General features: G+C 35.6%; 2 protein-coding genes across 3 annotated transcripts; one reads left to right on the forward strand and one right to left on the reverse strand.

Moving 5' to 3' along the window:
- Positions 1–2,469: 2,469 nt before the first annotated feature.
- On the reverse strand, positions 2,470–7,660 carry LOC127792666 (vesicle-associated protein 4-2-like). Of its 2 annotated transcripts, none has more exons than XM_052323278.1 (7): positions 7,328–7,660; positions 6,611–6,681; positions 5,926–6,007; positions 5,656–5,750; positions 3,236–3,313; positions 2,885–3,004; positions 2,470–2,784 (listed from the first exon to the last, which is right to left on the reverse strand). In XM_052323278.1, exons 1-7 carry the CDS (start codon positions 7,554–7,556, stop codon positions 2,725–2,727), a joined length of 735 nt encoding a protein of 244 aa, XP_052179238.1. In that variant the 5' UTR covers positions 7,557–7,660; the 3' UTR covers positions 2,470–2,724. The 2 variants fall into 2 exon arrangements, with proteins under 2 accessions (XP_052179238.1, XP_052179237.1); XM_052323277.1 differs by having other exon boundaries at positions 5,656–5,774; positions 7,328–7,658.
- Positions 7,661–12,662: 5,002 nt separating this feature from the next.
- On the forward strand, positions 12,663–13,286 carry LOC127791658 (uncharacterized). Its single transcript, XM_052321634.1, has 2 exons — positions 12,663–13,044; positions 13,195–13,286. The coding sequence occupies exons 1-2, from the start codon at positions 12,663–12,665 to the stop codon at positions 13,284–13,286; spliced, it is 474 nt and encodes a 157-aa protein (XP_052177594.1).
- Positions 13,287–18,250: the final 4,964 nt, after the last annotated feature.

Genomic DNA, 18,250 nt, shown 5'->3' on the forward strand with positions numbered 1-18,250 from the left:
TCCGCCAAAATTGAGACATTTTTATTTTATAAATTTTAATTATTATATTTTAACAATAACATATACTAATAATAAAGGGTGATAAATCACATACCACAAAATATGAGATGGTTATAATAAACGTTTAGATGGTTGTTGGTTGAACAATATATCGAATGTGACATTGATAACAAATCGAGAATTAATAATTTTTTATTAATTACAATTGTGAAGATTCTTGTACCTCATTCTTTGAATCTTCAAAGAGATATTTTATTGAATTGTTTTGTTTTATATTCAATGAATATCGCACATTACTTTAACACCTAAATTGTATATAATTTTTTGTTTAATTTTGCTACATAAATATATAGTATAAATTTTTTTATAAACCCACTCAACCATATCAGATTCCCAATAGTCTTGACATTCTCGTGCTACATGGTGTCGCATGAATAGATTACTAAATATTTTATTTACAATAATATTTGTAATGTTTTAAAGTTTGTAACAAAGTGAAAAAAAAAAAAAAAAAATCTCTCAATCTTGAAGGAGAAGATTCGAGGTGTCTCCTATTATGCAAGTGCAAGAAAAATTAAAGTAAAAATTGACTGGTCGATACTGACAATAACAATTTAAGCTACATTCTCTTTATTATTTTTAAAGATATATTTTTTAAAATAAAAAAAAAATTATAAAAAAAATCAAAATAACAAAAAATTATTTTGAGTGTTTTCATCCAAAAGAAACTCTAAACTCAAAATATATTTATTTATTTATTTATATTTTATTATTGTAATGGGAAAAAATATTACAAGATTCATTAACTTTAAAATATATATATTTTTAATAATATATTAACATTAAATATTTTTAATTTACTGAATAATTAAATTTATTAAATAAAATATTATTAAAAAATTATTTTCAAAATTACAAAGAGAACGTGTTTTCTAATTTTCTATTTTGAGAAATAATTTTTTAAAATAACAAAAAGAACATATTTTTAATTTTCTAAAAATAGACTAGTAAAATAAAAAATTGAAAATGAATTCAAAATTTAAAACAAAAAATTGAAAAGTAAATAGAACGTAGTGTTAATTGTTTATTTTTATTTTTTTTTAAATAATAATAATAATATTGTGGACACATTAAAGGGATATTGTAAACAAATGATGAAATGATGAATAAAGTGTAAACCCAGTTGCAATTGCATGATAATCCGTCTGGCGATGGTGTGAGTGAGCTTTACCTTTTACTTTTTACTTTTCTATTGCGTGTTTGGTTACCCAATTTGGTCTCTACTATAATCAATTAGTACTTGTTCTCATGGTTTACTTTTAAGGATCGTGATGCACTAACTCATCGGGCTCTTATATTGTACGAAAACGGAAACAGGAAATATTTTTAATAAGAAACGAAAACGTAAAAATGGATATTTTTTTAAAAAAATAAGCATAAATAGGATTCGAAACGTGAATAAGAAACGTTTTCAAAACGGAAAAACGACACCTCTAAGGTGTTTTTGTGCAACATAGCCAGCCCCATGCTTGGTGACGTCAGCTTTTGTTATTGATTTTGCAAATATTAAATATTAAAATGAGAATTGTCATGTTCCCCGGGAGCAACTGTTAGAGGACGGGTGTGGGCCCGGTTGCTGGCCCCACCCCTTCCAGCGCAGGTAACATATCAGCACTCATATTAAAATATCACTAAAATTTATTTTTTTATTTAAAATTAAATTGATTAAATTACTATGAATTTGCCTGAATGAATTCTGATGCTACTTGTTGAACACGTGTATACTTTTTATTCTTATTTTTTCTTATTTAGGGTCTGAAACATTTTACAATACATCAAATAAAGGCCAGTTGGCCATGGCAGAAGATTAACTTATTCCCCTAATGTTTGTTGAGCATGATACCTGATGAAAGCAAGTTCTGCCTTGCATGCAATGCAATATTTAAAAATTAGATATGCTAAGAGATTAGGATTCACCCAGCACCCACCAGCATTATACAATAATAAAAATAATAATAATAATAATAATAATGGAGCCAAGATCTCAATCTACAACCACCAAATGAATGAAATCTATGTTAAAAGATCATCTGATTGCAACCAAATCTCCAGCTAAGCATAACATAATGAAAAAATAACCAAAAAAAGATCATCATTGTTTGCAATTTAGCCAAGCATCCAAGGCACACTTGCTTGCTTTTCAGCTGTCTATGACTATGATGGTGCTGGTAGCATTAGCATTAGCATTACCTAATTTATTGTATAAAACACTCTCACTCTAACCCACCCCTAATTTAATTAATCAGATTGTATCACACAGAGAGTAAGAATACATGAGAGAGTGACAAAAGTTTAAATGTAATTATCTTGAAGGTCAAGTAGTTTAATCAAGTAGTTGTAAACAAGGTCCCATAATGCAGAGTACTGTAAGTAGAAACTACTTTTCATTTGGCAAAAGTGCAAACTTAATTGCTATAAAACAAAGGAAAATATTTAATAGCAAAAAGGAAAGAAAGTCTTGTGGTATCTACAAGTAAGAAGGGAAGATAACAAAATCAAAGTCTCTTTAATACGCATCCAGGACAGACAGGTTGTGCTTAAACCTTTGGCAGGCCACCTTTGAGCACACAACAGTAGAAGCTAAAGAACAACTACCACCAAAGTTCAAAAGCTTCTCTTCTCGAGCTTTTTACGACAGAAACAAGAGGACACCTCAACACAATTTCACACTGAATCAACACCTTCAACCTGCTGCTGGGCCAGGTATCTTTCCCTTCTTTCTTTCTGCACGGGACAAATGGGGTGAAGAATAAGGTACAATAAGCAATTTAGAAAGGAGAACCAAAGAAAAAAGGTTAGAAAGATGTTTATTTAGCCAACTCACCCATTCATCTATAACTAGTCCTTCACCAACAATGTGCGGGCCTGTCTCTTCTGGAGGCTTTTTGCGTGCCTCCATTGCAGCCTCGGCTTCAGCTAATTGTTGATTAAGCTTTTCCAGTGCCTTGATGGAACCAACCACAATGGAAGAAAGAAACCAATTACAAGGAAAGAAAATGGAACCAAGAAAAATAAATACGCAGCCAAAATTTACATGCAAAACCCTCCTAGAAAAAATCATAAGGCAATTCTGCTACAAAATTCTCTGTGAACATAAATCTTACAATGTCTCTGTCTCAAGTTTTTGCCTAGAACAACATATCACAGCAATTGTCTAGATCTTAATTTCACTTACAGGGCAAGGTTGCTCAGGGTCAAGGAAAACAACTTGCAGAACCTTCTCCACTACTACTTGTGCCCTTTGCTCCTCAAACTGCAAAAAAGTTGTAAGAAAAATAAATTAGTTAACATCATCACATAAAAAGATTTATACTTCTAACAATAATACAAAAGCAAAGTTGTAATTTCAGCATGGATTAAATCCATAGCAGTAAGCAGGTTAGAAGGTAAACTTTACATCAGTGTAACCATTCTGAATTGTGACATCAGTATCATTTTCAAAATAGTTTGTAACAGGCAGTTGCAGTCAATGCGGAGTTAGACTTGGTTAAGAAGCTGTGAGCTGTTTATTAGTAACCCATTTTTCTTTTCACTATTAGACCCCCCAAAAAAGTTGACCATGAAATAAAAAAAAATGTTCTAACGCCATGTTTAGCAACTATAAATGAAGCTAATGATGGATTGGTATTTTTAGTAATGGATGATATTTTTTAGTAACTATTAACTAGTTCAACTAGTACCTAAAAGAAGAAAACTCCATTCAAATTACTGAAGGAAAACTTGGAGAGGAGCAGCATAAACAACAAAGATGAGGTGATGTGACACCTACATCCGGCAAAGAAATGCAAACTTAAGACTCCAGTATTCCTCAATCTGAAAACGAGCTAATATCCTTAATCTAAAACTGAACATGTCTCATTGATAAGTCTCCTAGTTTGGAGTATAAAATAAGTAAATGAAAAGATTTTTTTTTTTCTTTTATTTTTTCTTTTTGATAAAGTGAATGACAAGATGTTAAGACTGTTTAGAACAAGGATTTTTCAATGGAAATGAAAAGCAGAAGGAAGAATAAAATAACTTATGCACATCCATTTACATACAAGAGAACATTTATTTTCCTTTCCCTCCACAATTCAAAGTTGCAAACTATGCAATTGTCAAATTCATAAATGTAACAAGATAATGGCCTATAATGAACTGGAATGCCAAAATACACAACTTTAGAAGTGTGCGGGAGTCAGTACTATTATTCTTAATCACAGATACATGGGCTCAAAAGAGAACTATGATTTCTCAAACCGTAAAAGAGATACTAATTTGCTTCACCCCTTCTTGTTTTGCTCTGCAGAAATTTAGTGATCTAGTACGTTCAAGAAGATTTTTTATCACATAAAGGTATCAATAGTTACCCCATGGCTTAATAATAAGAAGCTTATAATTCTTCTAGGAAGGAAAGAAGTAGACAGCAAAAGATATAAGTAAACAGGACAGCCACTTTCAAACAACTGCAAAAGCAAAATAATATGGTAGAACTGTAGGAGTGGAGGCATCATTACAAGATAAGGCAGATTGAGCAGAAGTCAAGAAAAAAAGAAAAGTGAAGATTTTCGGTGCTTATAGCCATGATGCCCTTAATTTACAAGTGACACAGCTATTATTATGTGACAGAAAAGTAATAAAGCACATTCCAATAGATAATACCCCCACTAATCACTCATTGATGTAGAGTGGAAAGCGGTGTCAATTGAGCGTGGTGAGTTGAAAGGTGCTTATATCATGTTTTCACAGCATACAAAATCTAAATTAGTAGGTCTGCCAAGCTAACAGCCACAGTAACAAAATCAGAAGACCCGAGTCCCAACTCCCTGAACTAATGTGTGCCTACATTTAGAATGACTATTTCATTGATGTACGAGAATGACTTGTCAACAAGCCTGTGTCCATGAAACGGAAATGTCCAAATTAGCATTTTCCCATTTTTCACACACGCACTAAAGTACAAAGAATGTAACATTTCCTTTCCCTAAAAGGCTGTTATTCTGGTCAGTGTCATGATAACAAGTACTTGTCATTTGTCAACTATCACCAGTAAGAATTTCAAATCCAATACCAGCCTCCTAAGAAAATCTCCCAACTCCTTAATATGATTTAATCCTTAAATAAGGGCAAACAAAACATTTTTAAGACTATTCAAACAAGGAAATACTTTTATCAGGGTGTACTTTACAAGCAAAGACAATAGAATTTTGTAATCTTTGAAATATACACTTCAACAAGAATAAGGAAAAGAGTGCAGAAGGGATAAAGTCCTTCCACCAAATTTGGCATCACAACAAATTAATAAAATTCAAATTACAGGAAACTTAAATATTGTTTCCAAACTTTAAGAATCCAAGGTGGTTTTACTTGTTGGCTTTAATGATGCACGATAAACTACCTCAACTCTACCAAATAGAGAGAGAGAGAGAGAGAGAGATTTATATATTATAATTTATAAGAAACAAAAATAGAAACCCTATAAATAAATGAACGAATTAAGGATGATAAAATGATTGACTGAATAGAGGAACTATCATTACAGTTAACAGATTCCATCTAGAATCACAAAATCAGTTATATAAAACAATTGTAATGTTCATCTATAATGTAATGTACCTGCTCTGGTACATAATCCATAGCCCCTTCCACTTTCAGGCTCATAATTTTGAACTTAACCCTGCTCTTCTGATCTACCAGCTTCTCATTGTTCTCTGGATGCTCCACAAACTTGAACACTGTCAGTTAAGTTACAAACTTGGATGAGGAGCAAAGTAAATATTACTCTCTTTTGATCAGATAAAGAAAAGTGGAACTCCATTTAATCAAGAATATAGAACCTAAAAAGTGCAGATGGCATAGCTGGAAGCTCAAGAAGGAAAATATTACCTGTTGCAATAAGACTTTTGCCAGGATCAAGAACACCTCCTGGAGGACGCATATAACAACTTTTTGGTGCAGTTGTTTGAAACTAAGAAAATGGCATTAGGTTACCGGTTAGAAAAATTGATGACAATGTTGCAATAGCTGGTATAGTTGCTGATTATTAAACTCAGATAATGAAAGCATCCGACACAAAATGAAACATGATTCTAGGATTCACATAAGCCAGTACTAGGAAATGATACACAACCAACAACTAAAATCACAAATAAGCAGACATCTCTCTTAGGTCATCCTGTCTAAGTGAGAGTTTTCCAAATCCTTAAACTTGTTACCCACCCAACCTGCATGATCAAGTTCTTGAGTTTCAAAATCATTTGTCCAAACTTCTCTAGATTTGATCTGCAAACACCTGATAGGATTTCAGAAAACCTTAAGCACAACGAATAAGCTGTTGTTCCGACCTTCTGATCTTAGATCTCCAACCAAACTCCACGCAAAAAGTTTGGAACTAGTTAGTAGTTCATGGATATCCAGTTAATGACTATAACAGAACTTGTTACAATGAGCAACAGAACGATCACACCTAACACAAGCCAAATGTCAACAACAAGGAGAGAAAGAATACTTACAAAAAAAAAAAACAAGGAGAGAAAGAACAGCCAATCGAGAGAAAGGATAGGCTCCATACCTTGAAAGCTACATAAGACTTGCTTGTGTTTTTAATTCTAATGGCGCTCCTGACCTGTTTACCAGGTTCATCTACAAGCACAGAAAATTTCCAAAATTACAAATAAAGTCTTTTAGAAATCAATATGGAAATATAGCACCTAAACAACGCATCTAAGCATATACATAAAATCCAGCAGTGATCTACAACTCCACAATGATCAAAGCATTTAAATGTATGCATAGATTGTGAAGTTTAAATTCAATGATATAACATCTCACTCAATACAAGTTGAGAGTTCGAGTCTACCAAACTTAAGCAACAATTGACCCAAAAAATCACACAGTAGAAAACAATGCCCGCATGCAGCATAATTGAAGGGGAAAGATAGGAAAATAGCAATAACAGACACCCAGATCAAAAACCCAGTAAAAGAAATCATAACCCAGCCAAGATCAAAGAAACCCAGAACACTAAAACCACAAATTCATAGAAAACTACCGCGCATCGGTACATATGTGAATGTGAGTGTAAGCTAGAAGATGCAGGGATCAAACCTGCCTGTGCCCGAGCCCCATGCACATATTTCCGTGTACTTATCTAGTACACGTGATTTGTAGGCTATTTCACGTCCTCGGTGAATTTACTTAGTGAATACCCAAAGAGTAATAGCTGCGGGATTCTCACAGTAAAAAAAAAGGAAAAAAGAAAAGGAGCAGAGCATCCATGGAAGCTTACAGGGAAAGTAGAGTTTATTCTGGGGATCCAGACTGAGCCTGCGCCTAGCGGGGAGAAGGGACTTGGCCATGGACGAAACTGTCTTGGAAGAATGAAGATTGGACTGATCCAAAACTTGGCTGTGTTGGTGAACTCTCTGCGAAGAAGAAGAGGAAACGGTGTTTGAGGAGTGGCAAAACGACATCCCACAGAGGTTCCAAGCCCTCTTTTGCTCGGCGGGCGCTTCCATTATTTTCGCCGGAATCTGATCCAACCACCGCACTTCACCGCCCAGCGAGCCGTTTCCGAGCCTTTTGTCCGGTGGACTGATGCATTGTTGTCACGCTTATGTGTGCGTCGAACCTTCTATTTCTGTGTCCCTCTAACCTTTCGGCTTCCTTTTTGGATGAATTACACTCACGCCCCCACAAATATGGAAAAAATACACGCTGCACCACTAAATGTCGAAATATTCACAGTTGAGGATGGGATGATAAGTCAATTCATATATATAATAAGGCAAAAGAATTTTTGAAAATATCTTAAATCTATGAGAGATATTTTAATGGTTGAGATTAATTTTTAGAGTATATGAATGGATAAAATTAATAGATGAATTTTAAATATATATGGATGAATTAATATATAATGTGATTGATGGACATAACTCTGCGGCGTAATGAGAATAGCTCATTGTCTCTCTCTTTTTCTCTCTCACTTCCTCACTTACTGCCTCCTATTCTCCCTATCCCTTTCTTTATCTGATAGATCCATCCACCCGCCATCTCATTGTCTCTATCTTTCTTGCTCTCCTACTCTCTCTATCTCTCACTCTCCATATTTCACCTACCTATCATCTCATTTTTTCATCTTTCCCACTCCATCAGCTGTCCGTCGCCTTATAGTCGCCGCCACCTAAAAGTTGTCATCGCCTGAAGCTCTATTACGACCTCCTCGCGCAGCCTCAAGCTGCTCAAAACCATCGCTTGTGCCTCAAGCTGTCTCTATGTCGCTATCGCCTGAAGCTTACTATGTGTTTGTATGTATATATTTTATGTATATATTAATTTTGTGAGCGAACCAAACTGTCTCTATGTCGGCTGAAGCTCACTATGTGTGTGTGTATATTTTATGTATATATTGATTTTATGCATCATTCATTGTGTGTATATGTATATATTTTTCTTCGCCTGAAGCTCTTCATTGTATCACTCACTGTGTGCGTATGTATATATTTTATGTATATATACTTTTCTTCGCCTAAAACTCCTTGTTGCACTGTGTGTATGTATATATTTTATGATATTTCTCTAGTCCTTGTATATATGTAATATATGTATGGATTATTTTTGTTTGTTATAATGTTAATTGAGAGATTATAGTAAATTGTCAATAAAATTTGAGAAATCATATTAATTAAATGTAGCACGTAAACTGTCAATTAAATTGTGTGTAAGTTCTTGATATTTGAATACATTGCTGACGCCTGAAAGCCGTCGTTGCCTAAAGCTCCATCGCAGCCTCAAGCTGCTCAACCATCGCCAAAGCTCACTGTGTGTATGTATATATTTTATGTATAGATTGACTTTGTGAGTGAGGTAAGCTGTCTCTACGCCACTTGAAGCTCATTGTGTGTGTGTGTATCACTCACTGTGTGTTGTTTCAAATGTATGAGAGACATTTCAATGACTAAAATGAATTTTCAGTGTATATGAGTGGTTGAGATTAATGGATGAATTTTAAATATATATGGAAGAATTAATGTATAATGTGATTGATGATTATTGATGGACATAACTCTGTGACGCAATAAGGAGAGCTCACTATTTCTCACTTCCACTCCCTCGCTCATTGTCTCTCACTCTTTCTATCTCTTTCTCCATCTCACAAACCCACTCACATGCCATCTCACTTCTTTTATCTTTCTTTCCCTCTCACTCTCTCTCTTTTTCTCTCACCCACTCATCGTCTCATTTTTCCCTTTCTCCCACTTCCTCAGCTCTCTACCGAAGTTGTTTGTCGCCGCCACCGTGAGCTCCATCGCAGCCTCCTCGGGCGACCTTAAGCTACTCAAAACCGTCGTCACCGCCTCAAGCTATGTCTATGTTGCCATCGCTTAAAGGTTATTGTGTGTGTATGTATATATTTTATGTATATATTGATTTTGTGAGTGAGACAAGTTGTTTCTATGCCGCCTGAAGCTCATTGTGTGTGTATATATATTTTATGTATATATTGATTTTATGTACCACTCATTGTGTGTGTTTGTATCACTCACTATGTGTGTATGTGTATATTTTAAGTATATATTTTTCTTCTCCTGAAGCTCCTCACTGCATCACTCGCTATGTGTGTGTATGTATATATTTTATGATATTTTTATAGTCCTTGTACACATGTAATATATGTATGGATTATTTTTGTTTATTATAATGTTATTTGAGATATCATAGTAAATTGTCATTAAAATTTGAGATATCATATTAATTAAATGTAGCACGTAAACTGTCAATAAAATTTTGTGTGTAAATTCATTATATTTGAATACATCGTAGTTTAAATTTTATGGTGGAATATGTAAGTAGAATGAGTATGACTCTAATGTACAATGAGCTATGATTTAAAGAGGTGTTACAAGGTTGAGTATGACACTAATAAGGCAAAAGGGTTTTTTAAAATGTCTCAAATGTATGAGAGAGACATTTCAACGACTGGGATGAATTTTTAGGTGTATATGAATGACTGAGATTAATGGATGAATTTTAAATATATATGGATGAATTAATGTATGATCTGATTGATGATGATTGATGGACATAGCTCTGCGACGCAATGAGAAAAGTTCACTACCTCTCTCTTTCTCTCTCTCTCACACCCTCACTAACAGTCTCCCACTTTCCCATCTCTTTTTCTGTCTCACAGACCTATCCACCCGCCATCTCACTGCCTATATCTCTCTCTCTCCCCCACTCCTTGTAATACCCAATAAAATTGGATTATTTGAAAATAAGCATTTTATTATAAAAACGAAATTTCAAAGAAGATTGGTATCTAAATAACCCAAAAAATTTACCGAATCGACTGCAAGGAATGCCCTGGAGCCAAGATGCCAGAGGAAAATGATATGGACGTGATGAGTATTTTGAGGCATGATTTATAGTATCGAAAGAAATAAGATCGGAAACAGTTTTCGGTATAACTAAAGTGCAACTGTCAATTAGGCTGTAATATCGAATTGTTATAAACGACTTCCGGGAAGTCAGCGAAAGCTTGAGGGGGCTTTGGTTTTTCATAAGAAACAACACTTCAGAGGTTTCAGGAAGAAACGAATGGGTTTAGGGCCAAAACGAAGATTCAGGCCTAAGTGTGATTTTCTGAAATTGCTAGAAGGAAGCCGAAACGATGATTTTTTAAAATCTTCAAGAGTCAAATGAATGTTTTAGGACATGAGGGACTTATAGGCAATTATGGCTTGGTGAAAGAGGGCCAAAATGAGAAAATCAAAATCAGTGGGGTAAAAGTGCAAAAACTCAAAAATGGCAGCATAGGCAAATCTGACCAGCACATGGCCTGTCAGCCATGGCCGATTTCGGCCATAGGGATGGCACGAGGGTTGCTCAGGGATCATGTGGGTGTGATCATCAGCCTATAAGGGCCATCGTGGTGGCCGAAATTTGAAGAAAAAACTGACCAAAGAGCTGGTCGAAATTATCGCACCTGCAAGTGATGATGGTGGTCGGTTGAGGCTGTTTCAAGGCCGATCTAGGGGAGGTAGAGCCTCCTAAGGGGTCGAGTAAGGCGGCCAAGAGCGTTTCATCACTCAATTTTGCCGATAAATAGGGCTAGGGTTTGGTCGAAAATAAGGGAGAAATGAGCTTCAAATCGGCCACGAAATCGAACAAATTGAGAATCCATTTTAAGGGGCTTTTGTTGCCCATGGCCCGAGGATCGTTTCTGGTAAATTTCAGGCATTTTGGTGGCCATTTGATGGCCGTTCGAGGCTTCGCCAAAGTTGGAGGCGGGCGATCTGGCCGAGGCTTTGGCCGGCTAATCGGAAGGCTTCTGGAGCTCATTTCGAGGCACAAGTCATGCCATGAGAATCGACTGGATGAGGGCTTGAAGGAGGCATCAAAATCCAAGAACGTCGGCATCGCCGTCGCCGGAGAAGACGACTGGCACGTGCGGGCGCTTGGGTTGGACTAAAAATTCGGGAAAAATGTAGAAAAATCTAGAAAATTGTTTTATTGAGGTTCGTGCAAAAATATATGGGTTTGGGATTCCCAATGTCTCGATTTTAGCACCAAAGAGTATTGTTTTGCGTAAAAACGCAACATCCAGGTAAGTCCAGTATTTTTCCTTTGAAGTTCATAGCCTATGATGAATTGTTATGGAATTATATTTGAAAAAAAAAAGTCTCGATGGTATTTATTGGCATTTTTAGAAGGAAAAATGAAATAAATGGAATATTGAGGATATTTAGTGATTAAATATTATTTTTATGATTGAGGTGATCGAGATGATATGATTAGTGCAACTTTTGAGAGTTGGCACGAGAATCGAGGTCGGGCACGCATATCGAGACGGTGCATGCTTTTCGAGGTGTCTTGATCTTTGGCCAAAAGGTGAGTTGTCTTATCCCATATGATATAATTGTTTATTATGCATGATATTTATGAAAGATATAATTGTTTATTTTGCATGATATTTATGAAGGATACGATTGTTTATTTTGCATAATATTTATGAGAGCATCTTCACGAGGGAGTGCCATTTTAGAGTGCTAAATTATCATTTTACAATTTTAAATAGTGTTATTGCACTTCTAAATTCTACATCTACTCCAATGGCAGGTTGCAAATAGGAGTGCCATTTTAATATTTTAATATTTTTTATTAAAAAAAATAATTTAAATTTCAAATTTCAAATTTTGATCGCTAAATTCAAATTTCAAAATTCAACCACTAAATTTGAATTTTAAAATTTAACCGCCAAAATAAAAATTTCAAATTCATCTATAAATATGATAATCTTTTTCATGTTTTCATTCATCTATATTACATTATCTCTCTAAAATCATTCATCCTCTCATATTTGCATTCATCCATCGATATGAATCATTATCCTAATATTTTAGGAGGGATCCTCAATATTGAGGAAGAAGATGATGATCAATTAGATACATTGTATGATTCAACCAGAAGGTCGGTCTAGTCGTGGATGGGTAAGAAGGCATCGTGGTTCTGTTCCAGGCCGTAGAACAATTAATTGTGGTAGAGTTAAAGGCTATGAAAGACTCTACCGCGATTATTTTGCAACCCCTTGTGTATATGAAGGGTTTTTTCGAAAGAGATTTTGAATGAGTCGTCCTCTTTTTCTTCGAATTGCAAATGAGGTTGAACAACACGATCCATATTTCATCCAAACAACAGATGCCATTGGAGTTCTTGGTTTGTCATCCATTCAGAAGATAATAGCTGCTTACAAAATTCTTGCTTACGGAATACCGACAGATTATGTGGATGAATACATCAGAATTGGAGAAAGCACTGCCATACTTAGTCTAAGAAGGTTTGTGAAAGCTGTTGTTGCAGTGTTTGGGGACCATTACCTGAGGCCACCAAACACTAGCGATATTACTCGATTGCTACAGATAGGGGAACAACGTGACTTTCCCAGAATGTTAGGGAGTATTGATTGCATGCATTGGAAGTGGAAAAATTGTTCGACCGCATGGCAAGGTATGTAAACTGGTCATTGTCATGAACTAACAATCATTTTGGAAGCTATGGCTTCTCAAGATCTTTCGATATGGCATGCATTCTTTGGGCTTCCTAGTTCGCTGAATGACATAAATGTTCTAGATATGTCCTCTGTTTTTGCATTATTAGCAAATGGTCATGCTCCTCTAGTAAACTATACAATTAATGGCCATGAGTATACAATGGGATATTATCTAGCTGATGGTATTTATCCAAACTAGTCAACATTTGTAAAAACAATTCCCTGCCCATAAGGTTTGAAGAAAAAATATTTTGCTAAAGTACAAGAGTCGGCAAGAAAAGATGTAGAGCGGGCATTTGGGGTATTTCAAGCCCGTTTTACAATCGTGCGTGGGCCAGTACGTTTTTGGGATGAAAAAACACTTGCAGATATTATGAAAGCGTGTATAATAATGCATAACATAGTCATTGAGTATGAATGAGATATTGGTAACAATGACTTTGATGGAAGTGTTGCATGCGTATACACCAGAATTGGAAGACTTCATGCAAACCCATTGTCAGATTATGGACAATGCAACTCATTCTCAACTACAATCAAATCTTATCAAGCATTTGTGGGAACGCCATGGCGAATAATAATTTTCCCAATTTTAATTTCAAGTTGTATTTTCAATTTCAATTTCAAGTTGTATTTCTAATTCCAATTTCAATTTTAAGTTGCATTTTCAATTCCAATTTTAATTTCAAGTTATATTTTCAATTCCATTTTCAATTTCAAGTTGTATTTTTCAATTTCACAAGTACTTTCATAGCAATCAAAGTCCAATTTCAATTTCAAGATTTTTTAGTCAATTTCAAAAGTACTTTCATAGCAATCAAACTTAATACATAGTTTTTCATAAATAATAACAACATAATAAATAATGACTAAAAAGTAAAACCCCGCTTTTTCATAATATCTATCTTCAAGTTATTCCAATATGCTGCAGAAATTGGGTCCATACCAGTAGTGTCAGTTTCTATGATCTTCATTTCATATTGCCATTCATTATTCTTTTCTTCAACTTCTACCTTCTTTTTTTGAACTTCTAATTGCATTTCTTCAATTTCTAACTGTTTACGATGTTGCTCCAATGTTATTTCTTGTTGAGCAAACATTTTCTCATGCCGCTCCGCTTTTTGTCATTCCACTTCCATTCTTTGATTCCAATAGTGATAATCTAGTATATCTTCAGCTCCGGTTTGCTTCTCTTTGTTTTTAAGTTGTTTCTTCGAAGCTTTTCTTCCTAATGGCCTATTGAAGTTGGGAGTAGACGATGATTCAATGTCATCCCCTAAATGTAAAGTTGAATAACAAGATTCAACATGATTTGATTCAGTAGGACTACTAGTTGAATGGGTTTTTGCTCTCTTATTGTTGGTGAGATTATTAGTCTATTTCCGCTCCATTTTCAAGATATTCCAACAATGCTCATATTGAAATAGTTTTCCAATAATCTTAACAAACATTTATTTTGCTTCAACAACCTAAAAAATATATAAAATCATTAAATCAATAGTTCAAATATTAAATCATAATAGTATTTATCTAAAAAAACTCAATTCTTACATTATTTTTCTTGGTGTGTCCACTTTGTCGCAGTCTTTCAATTTGGCTATAAAAACTAACAAATTTAGCACATTTTGCATTTATATCAGTCCAACGGCTTTTAATAGAAACTTGTGAACGTTCTCTTGATTGCCTCCATGAAGTTCTACGTATTTCAATATTCTATGCCAGAAAACACCACCTTGTTGTTCATTTCCAGTAATTGCATCTTTACTCGTGTTAAGTCACGCAGACACAATTAATTTATCTTCTTCTTGAGAGAAGTTCTTTGTCCTTTGCGATTTTATCACTCTTGGAACGACTTCATCTTGTACTGGCTCCAATATTGCGGGATTGGGCTGCATAGTATCATCATATAAATCGGTGTAATTCATAAGCAAATCAATGAAAGAACCGTCAAATTGAGAATCCATCTAAAAAAAATCAAAAAATATAATCAATTTAAGAATATGAGTATAAAATAATAAATTAAAATAAATTCTAACAATTAATTTAAATTCTAATAATTTACTAAAATAAAATTATTTTTATATATAATTAATAATTAATTAACTAAAATAAAACATAACAATTAACTATAATTAATATATATAATTCTAACAATTAATTATAAAATTGTTTCTTCAACTTCCAAACACCTCCTATTATAAATTGATTAATATATATATATAACATTCAGTGACTTCACTCACATTTACAATTCATTAATATATATATATATATTAACATTAATTCACAAGCCATTCCAGAACCTCTCTTCTCGTGGAGCTTATAATTTATTATAATATATATATAATATAAACATTAATTCAAAAACCATTCCAAAGCTTTCTTCTTCTCGTGGAGTTTATATAATTGATTATAATATATATATATATATACATAACATACCTTTACAAGCTACTCCAGAATATTCTTCTTCTTCACAACGGCTTCTTCTTCTTCACAGCAACTGGCACCCCTCGCCCTTTTTTGCTCCTGCAATTTCTTCTTTTCACAGTGGCTTGCACCCCCTGCCCTCTCTTGCTTCTGCTCACAACTCGCCCTCGCCAGTTGCAGCCTTGCCGGTCGCCGCCTTTCGCGATGCTCACCCTCGCCCTCACAGGTGCTGCTCACCCTTGCCCTCACCTCACCCTCACAGTTCCCTCTTGCTCTGCCTCGCCTCTATTTTAGATAAATATATATATATATATATAATGTTGAATATAGCCATTGGATTTTTTACCGTTAGCGCAAATGCAACCTTCAATTTTCTCTTTCCTAGAGACGTAAAAATGGCAACGGAGCATGGAAGTTGCTATTTTACAGCTTCATATGGAACTCCCGTTGGAGTGGATATTTTTGTATTTTGAGGTGTCATTTCGGCAGTTAGGCGGATGGCACCCCAAATAGCAACTCCTGTTGGAGTTACTCTGAAAGATATGATTCATTTTATCATATCGCACAGAAAGTCGTAATATTTGCATAGGCACGATATTATTGTTATATTAATATTTGTGCATGGGAATGAGATGTTTCCCTCAGAGTGTAGCCATAATTCCCCTAGGGCAATGATGGAATAACGTTAAGCTTATCCTACAGAGGTTCGGGATTTGCCTAAGATTCCGTGCCGGGCTGGTAGGTCTGGGAAGTTACATTAAGGGCAAATGTTGTTCATGTTATTGTATCATGCATTCGTATATATATATATATATATATATATATGTTTTTGGACTCTCACTAGAAGTTCCATCTTCTAATGGGTTATGCCCTTGGAACATTCAACATTCCAATTTAGACTTGCAGCTTAGGCAAGGAGCAGGTTGAGATGAGATGGCACATGATGGCGTGGCCGATGGATTCAGCAAGCTGATTCGGATATGTTTTGGCTTATGCTTTATTGATGATTAGTCTTGTTAGAATGTTTATGGAATCTCCATGTATTTTATATTTGAGAATATGATGTAATATATGGTACCGATTCTTTATGATATAAAGGTGAATTCAGGTATGTTCCATATCAGGTTTTGATTATCACTTCCCCATATTGTGAATGATTTGCTGGAGGTTTTGTCTGGAATTCGGTACTTAAGGTTTAAGTTATGTACCGAGAAAGAAAGAAAAAATAATTTCTGTATATTTTGGGCCCCAGCATAATGACACGCTCGGTAAGAGAAAAGCGGGGTGTTACACTCCTTCTGCCACCCACTCTTTTTCTCTCACCCACCCGCCATCTTATTTTTCCCTCTCTCCCACTCCCTCAACTATCTGTCGAAGTGGTCTGCCGTCTCCTGTCCGCCGACGCCTAAAAGTCGTCACTGTCTGAAGCTCCATCGCGGCCTCCTCCCACAGCCTCAAGCTGCTCAAAGCCGCCATCGCCTGAAACTCACTGTGTGTATGTATATATTTTATTTATAAATTGATTTTGTGAGTGAGGCAAGCTATCTCTACGCCGCTTGAAGCTTACTGTGTGTGTATGTACATATTGATTTTATGTATCACTTACTGTGTGTTGTCTCAAATGTATGAGAGACATTTCAATGACTGAGATGAATTTTCAGTGTATATGAATGGTTGAGATTAATGGATGAATTTTAAATATATATGGATGAATTAATGTATAATGTGATTAATGATTATTGATGGACATAGCTCTGCGGCGCAATGAGGAGAGCTCACTCTCTCTTACTTCCACTCCCTCGCTCACTGTCTCCTACTCTTCCTATCTCTTTCTCTATCTCACAAACCCACCCACTCGCCATCCCACTTCCTCTATCTTTCTCTCTTTCCCACTCCTTCTACCTCCCACTCTCTCTCTCTCACACACACCTACCCGCCGTCTCATTTTTCCCTTTCTCCTAGTCACTTAGCTAGACGTTGAAGTTGTTCCCCCCCACCGCCTGAAGCTCCATCGTGGCCTCCTCAGGCAACCTTAAGTTACTCAAAGCCGTAGCTTCCTGAAGCTCCATTGCGGCCTCCTCTCGCAGCCTCAAGCTGCTCAAAGCCGTCATCACCTAAAGCTCACTGTGTGTATGTATATATTTTATGTATAGATTGATTTTGTGAGTGAGGCAAGCTGTCTCTACGCCGCTTGAAGATCACTGTGTGTGTATGTATATATTGATTTTATGTATCACTCATTGTGTGTGTATGTGTTATGGGTATTTCTTGGAAAAAGCTAAACGGGCTGAACTCGACGTTACAGGCCGGCCCAAGTCTCCTAAAGCCCACATAGGCCCAAGGCCAAGGTCGTTAGAACCAGCTTGCATTTCACTTACTCCGAGCTTAGGCCGCAGACCAGGCAAGCTCCCATCAACACGTTAAGCTCGTAGATCGCGAACCAAGCGAGCTCCCAACGACGCTCTCAGTTCGCAGACCGCAAGATCATTCAGCTTGCGGACCACTTGATCATTCAGCTCGCATGAGTAAGAAGACTGCGGAGTAATGATGAGCTAGACATCATTCTGGCTGGACTAATCCGACCCCAATCTAGTTTCTCTCTCGGCCCATCTCTTAACCTATGACTATCCTATCCTAACCCTATGCCAGTCTGCAGCAACATCATTGCAACCTTTACTGGGTATTCATGCGCCCGCCTCAGATCCCATCCACATTAATGAGGGACCAATTAAC

This window comes from Diospyros lotus, chromosome 15, assembly GCF_014633365.1.
Source record: "Diospyros lotus cultivar Yz01 chromosome 15, ASM1463336v1, whole genome shotgun sequence".
Taxonomy (NCBI): domain Eukaryota; kingdom Viridiplantae; phylum Streptophyta; class Magnoliopsida; order Ericales; family Ebenaceae; genus Diospyros; species Diospyros lotus.

Bases quoted from the DNA above. Each gene is read 5' to 3' on its own strand.
- LOC127791658 (XM_052321634.1), top strand. From the start codon at position 12,663: ATGAGTCGTCCTCTTTTTCTTCGAATTGCAAATGAGGTTGAACAACAC. The intron at 13,045-13,194 runs GTATGTAAACTG...TTGCATTATTAG, and splicing joins TTGTTCGACCGCATGGCAAG to CAAATGGTCATGCTCCTCTA.
- LOC127792666 (XM_052323277.1), bottom strand. From the start codon at position 7,556: ATGGAAGCGCCCGCCGAGCAAAAGAGGGCTTGGAACCTCTGTGGGATG. The intron at 5,775-5,925 runs GTAATATTTTCC...CTTAACTGACAG, and splicing joins CAAAAGTCTTATTGCAACAG to TGTTCAAGTTTGTGGAGCAT. The intron at 3,314-5,655 runs GTACATTACATT...ACTTTTTTGCAG, and splicing joins TGGATTATGTACCAGAGCAG to TTTGAGGAGCAAAGGGCACA.